Source organism: Impatiens glandulifera, chromosome 8 (genome assembly GCF_907164915.1).
Source record: "Impatiens glandulifera chromosome 8, dImpGla2.1, whole genome shotgun sequence".
Lineage (NCBI taxonomy): Eukaryota > Viridiplantae > Streptophyta > Magnoliopsida > Ericales > Balsaminaceae > Impatiens > Impatiens glandulifera.
Genome location: NC_061869.1, coordinates 42,171,676 through 42,178,119, shown reverse-complemented (window position 1 = coordinate 42,178,119; position 6,444 = coordinate 42,171,676). Strand labels below are relative to the sequence as shown.

Here is a 6,444-nt window from a genome sequence, read left to right as displayed (position 1 = left end):
ATCCGCAAAACGAAGCATATCATAAATAGGAGCAGTGAATTCTATAATATAATCAAGTTTATCCCACCATAAATCATCAAGCACCGTGCTCTTAATAGTTTGACCTTTCGAGGGATCACATTCTCGGTAAGTACTCCACTCATTACAAAGAACCATTGATTCAAGTGCTCGTTTCACTAATTTAAATCTTTTGAGCATGACAAGTATCGAAGCAAATCTCGTTTGAGCAATAGAAATAAGTTTTAAAGGAGCAAATTGATTAAACATTGTTAAAACCATATAATGATTAAGAATATAATTCTTAATCATTAGTGCTTTGTCTCCAACCTCTGTAATCCAGTGACACTCAACATATACATCCTCATTAGACTCGAATTCTTAGCAGCACATATATTCTTCAAAGCCAAATTAAGTGTGTGCACAACACATGGAGTCCAAAATATGTGAGAATACATAGTCTCAATGAGCATACCTGCTGCCTTGCAAACGGGTGCATTGTCCGTGATAACTTGAACTACATTTTGTGGTCCTACTTGCATTATAACTTCTTTAATTAAGCTAGATATATAGAACTTGTCTTTGTATTCACCCTCACAGTTCACTGCCTTCAAAAACATAGGGCCATTCTTAGTAACAACCATGAAATTAATCAACGGTCTTCTCTGAATGTCAGTCCAACCATCTGATACTATGGTCACCCCTTTCTCTTTCCAAGTCGTCTTGATTGGTTCCAATAATCTTTCAATATGTGCCCTCTCCTTTTCTAATAACGTAGTTCGTAGTGCATTATAACAAGGAGGAACATAGCTCGGAATGTTGTTGTTGGCAGCAAGTGTATACGACTTGATGTAGTGGGGATTTCTAGCAAAATGGAAAGGTAACCCCTGAATAAAATGCTCTTGCAATTTCTCCATCCACTTGTGCTCTCACCTCCTGATTAAAAGCTTTATTTATAGGACTGTTCTTATCAACTGCTCTTCTTTTGGAACCTTGTTTTGGCAGCATTTCAGCTCCTCCCCAGGCAGAATCTAATAAAGCATAACTCAATGGTGGGAGTGGAATCACAACCTGCCTTTTTCTTTCTTCTACATCTGCCATCTCCCTTCGAAGTTGCAACAAAATATTAGTAGTGACTCTAGGACACACTGAAACTCCTTCTCCCTTGATCTGCAACAGGTGTGCTTTAACCCTTGAATACGAACCCGTAAATTCTAGATTATAGAAGTTACATTTAATTTTCATATTTCCACCTCTCTCTTTCATTTTCACTAATTTTGTCACATGTTTCCACAGCGGGTCCTTATCTACTGAACTTTGTTGGCTTGGAGTGGCTGTCGTACTTGAGGCTGAGTTAGAGGAAGCCATTGATTCCATCTACTATAATCTCTCTCTCTCACAGAAGAAGAAGAAGAACTAACCTGATAGTGGAAGAATGGTAGTGGAAGACAGGCAGCCGAGAGAGAAGCACCGTAGAGATTAGGTTTTTTAATTTGGGGGCTGGGGCTCATTGTCATATTTAATATTTGGGGGGTTTTTTAATTTAGGGTTTTTTTTAATATTTTGGAACTCATATTTAATGAATATGCCATTCCCGCACCCCCATTCATGCACCCCCCCCCCCCCCGCACCCCTCACCCCTCACCTTCGATTCTGGGATACGCCACCTGGCGCACCCCGTATGCACTCTCAGCAGCACCCCCGCACCTCCGAAGCACCCGGTGCGCAGTGCACTACAGAAACGAAGCACCCATGCATCCTAGCAATGAATCATATTTATTATACATGAAGGACCTTTAAAATACATTCATTGTGTAGGGATAGTACATTAAGAAACAAATACTAGGACGTATGGCAACAGAAAACTTATATTGGAATTAACTAAGACAAAGCCGATGAAAGCGTAACACCGAAGCTCAAAGATTTTCCGAGAAAACAATTAAATCCCAGTCAATGATGATTAATGCTATGCATTTCTTTATTGCATGTCATACACAAAATAATGTTTTGTTGCCTATCAGACCGGCATGCATGATATGAAAGTACATTATTTTATACACAAAATAGCTAGCTGATGAGATGAATCCAGTTGTAAAAATTGTAGTATTAACCACGGAAGAAGGCTTAGATAAAACCTTAATTCCTTAACTATACAAAAAATTACATTGACACATAAATTAAGGTATGGCGGTGTATATATGTGCCACTGGAAATCTTAGTAGCACATAAGTTAGTGTCAATAAAATGGAGTCGACAAAGTCTATACCGACAGATATTTGTGACGGTATCACTGCAACAAAAAAAGACCTACAACAACGCTTAAAAAGATTTCTATCAACCCTTAAAAGCATCGCCAAAAATGTTACTGACGCTTATACATGCGTCGCCAAAAGAAGGGTGGGCGTAAGTTTTTACAACGCTTATTTAAGTGTCGGTACAAGCGTTGCCGAAAGAGATAATTTTACCAACGCTTAAAAAAGCGTTGGTAATAAATATCAAACGTCGCCAAAAGTCTAGTTAGTTTTAAAACTAATTTTTAACAATTTTTTTAAAATTTGATTCATTTATTTTTGTTTCTTTTTTTTGTTTTCGATGTTATTTTAATTTTTTTTATAAATTAAATAAAAACACTAAAATTAGTAAATCCTTATATATTCAACAATGATCAAAGCTATTCATACTTTGTTGAATAGAAATAGGGGATATTTTTATAAACTAATTAGTTCTTTAGACTACTAAAACCTGTCATTCTTCTTCTTGAGTTTCCCTTTCTTTCATGCATCGGTAATTGAAAATTCCATTCTCTCTTTCACTACACCGTACGAGCATTTGTAGGAAACCAGATCAATCAATAAAAGGAATAATGTTTGTCATAACTCTTTTCAAAGTAGAGAGGCTAGCGTGCAATGGCTTCTACGATAGAGGCTCGCTTCCTCTGCATGCTGCTCACTGTCTACTAAATGATTCAAAAATTACAGGCAATTAGTTTTTCATGTGGATCCAAATTTAGATTCAAAAATTAAAAGAGTTTCCAAATGAGAAGTAAGTGAACAATTGGGTTTTGAATTTTCGAGATTGAAGCAACTAAAAGAGTAAATTTAATCAAATGAAGATGAAAAAGCACAAGCTACCATAGAAGTGATGGCGATTGGACAAGTGTTGGGCCATGCATTTTAAAAAATGCTACACAACCTCAATGTACATGATTGTCTGCCAATATTCTGCAATGTGAAAAAATAAACATTAGCATCAAAGAAGCCATTATGGAATAAGTTCAATGCTTCCAATACGAATACTAAATATATTACTATGATAGTAAATGTAAAAGAATTAACTTTGTTTCCTCATAAATGAGTTCCACATATGCATCATATGCTTTTCATGTTTGGTAACGTCCACAAAAGCATCAAGCATTTGCAACGACAAAACGTAAATTGGTTGGAAATTAAAGATTTTGATTTTGCAAATATGTTAAATCAACAATCATTTTATCACATTACTAATGTTGAAACTTATGTTCTAATTTCAAATATCAATCAATTCTTTATTTATATGTCTAATCTAATATAGAATCTTTCCAAACTGACTGGGTAGCTCAAGTGAAAAGGTCTCGTCCCAAGGAATAAACATTGGTTCACCACATGAAATATTGTATAAAAATAAAACTGTTTAAAAGCACTGAATATGTGCACATGGGGAAAATAATGTAATTCACAATTTTAATTACTTGTGCAATCAAACACAATACTCATTTATTATTATCAAATTTAAAGTGAACGAAAGCAAAGGATTCACAAATATATCCAGAAATAAGAATCTGCATGTGTGAAACGGTTATTATTTTTTTTGTGAAAGATAAGATGGTGAAACAATTGAACAGTGTGAATTTGTTAGCCCTTCAATTTTTCAAAGCTAGGACAGCTAAGAAAGCCCAAGAAATCGGTAACATCATCGTCAACCTCATTTCATTGTCACGATCTGACAAAACTTGTTCCAATGCCATAGGCTGCAATTCAGAAGTTAACACTTTAGACAACAATTAGTGATATAAAAATTCAATGCTAAGATCTTTATCCATAAATCAGCTATTTTCAAGAAAATATCATTATAACATTCATCATAATGAAGATTTGGCCAACATTTAAGTATGGATCTGCTAATTCAATAGGCCAAATTAAAGTTTTAAACTACATGGTATTTATTTCAGATTTGATCTTGAACCTCATTTATGGTTCAATGAATTATTAAAAACTAGGTGCAAATAAGAAAATGAAGCAGAACTTTAATATTTAAATATGCTAATAATGTTATTACAAAACCCATAAAAGAACTTTTGTAATTTTACAATTATTTAGAAAAACTACTAAAACAATTGTAGCCCTTTTAGAAACAATTTCAATTCAAGTGCAAGTAACCCATATTGTACATGTGTACAATAAAGCTTGATAATTAATAGAGATTTTGAAGATTAGACAAAGGCATCTCACATGTGCTCTATGAGAGTGGAAGAATGGGTGTTTCTGCAAAAGGAGACGACTGAAACAAATAATTTAATGAAGAACTAAATTCAGATCATGTAGAACGAGAAGAGTCCACAAATTTTTTTAAATAAGGTTTATAGAAAACATCAAACATTAAGGTAGTTATAGATGCAAGGATTTAAGGAACAAATATTTCAACAAATGAATAGGCGGTTAAGTAGTTGATAAAGCAATCAAATGAATAGATCTAGATCAATCACAGTCTTTAAGATAAAAATTATTACTTCACAAACTATTCAGCTACTGCAGTTGTGTTTTGCAGTTGTGTTTTACTGATAAAGTAATGAAATCTCCCTTTTTCAAATTTTGAAACACTTTAGACACAAGAAAAATAGGGTTGTACCTAAATAATAAGCTCAACTGTGATGTGAAATATACATGGTGACAAGAAAGACAGAGATTATAGAAAAAGGGTTAACCTAAATCATCTTATCCAAAGTTACTTGATAATAGCGATTACATGCCTATTTTTGAAGTAATCTTGGGTAAGATATTAATTGAACCCCTTATGCTTATCTACTAGTTTAGATACAAAATATGTCAAATAATATTAACTAAAGATCCGGAAATTAAAGCTTACATTATTGTACCAACTCTGTCTAAATTCAGAAAATACATAGAATATGAACATACTTCTTTGGGTCAGAACGCTCAATGAATAACTTCCTCGTCTTTGCAAACTGTAGCATGATAGGAGGTCTGAGATTGCTTCCAGCTATCGATTGGATACATTTAGGATCTGCATATGAGTGTGAATTATTCAAAATTCAGAGTTACAATCTACAATTTACCCTAAACTCATACAGAAAAACGAAAGTCCCTACGAACATTCCACAATATCAGTATTCTAAGAAAATCACCAAAGAAGAGGACTCGCCCCAAGTAAAAAAGTGAATCATGTTGGAATTATTTCCAATATTTGGGTACATATATTATTTAATAATTGTATATTAGTTGTTATCATAATAAAGATTAAAGCCCAATTAAAGTGATCTATTAAAGTATAAAGATTATGGGGCTTATTTAGACATCTATAATAAATGTGGGGAAATATTTGTGTAGAAGCAGAAATACCATTTATTATTTCGTTGATGGGCCGAATAATAAATGGGTATATTAGGGCTAGGTCCCCAACCCATATAAATAGCCTACCTATTTGTTACTCTCATCGAACAATAAGGTTTATGTTCATATCTCAAGAACACTAAAGAAGAAGGCTATCGATATAGGGTTGGAAGACTTAAACCCCACCCACATCTGAGATTCCGAACCAGGTCCAGATCCAGAACAAGAAGATCCACATTCAGATTCAGGTGCAGATTCAAGATCAAGAGAAGATCAAGAAGAAGAGAATAACGAAGAACAGCTTAATGAACCTTTCTGCATTCAAGATCTAGGTACGTTTCCGCAATTACGGTTTATCTCGATTTATCGACATAGAGTATACAGATTATAGACTTAAGGATTAAAGATTTAGACTAAAGAAAATAACAAGTGGTATCAAAACCTCTCTATATCGATTTATTGAGATTTAATAAGGATAAAGATAGATTGTTGAATTTGATTACCAAGATTATGAATAACAATTAAATTTTCTGTATATGCACATTGAATAAACAAATTCAGAATAAGGAAATTGAATAAATTGAATTGAATGTTCATTTTAAGGATAAGGAAGTTGAACAGGTTTAATTTTGTTTTATTTTCTCACTTACAGTTAGGGTCAAATAAGACTAAATATTATGTCTAAAACAAAATGTGAGATAATTAAGAATAAGTTAATTCTATTATATATATATATATATATTTGATTTGAGGTTATATAATTGTTATTAATTAAAGAATATGAATAGACATTTATAAATGTTCTTGATCTAATATATTTTTATTTACTGAATTATAAACA

The 6,444-nt window shown here is 33.1% G+C and overlaps 1 protein-coding gene and 1 pseudogene across 1 annotated transcript; both read right to left on the bottom strand.

Moving 5' to 3' along the window:
• Positions 1-308: 308 nt before the first annotated feature.
• LOC124913349 lies at positions 309-1,365 on the bottom strand. Its single transcript, XM_047453940.1, has 2 exons — positions 931-1,365; positions 309-884 (listed from the first exon to the last, which is right to left on the bottom strand). Exons 1-2 carry the CDS (start codon positions 1,363-1,365, stop codon positions 309-311), a joined length of 1,011 nt encoding a protein of 336 aa, XP_047309896.1.
• A 1,318-nt stretch (positions 1,366-2,683) lies between these two features.
• Positions 2,684-5,289, bottom strand: LOC124911128 (annotated as a pseudogene).
• Positions 5,290-6,444: the final 1,155 nt, after the last annotated feature.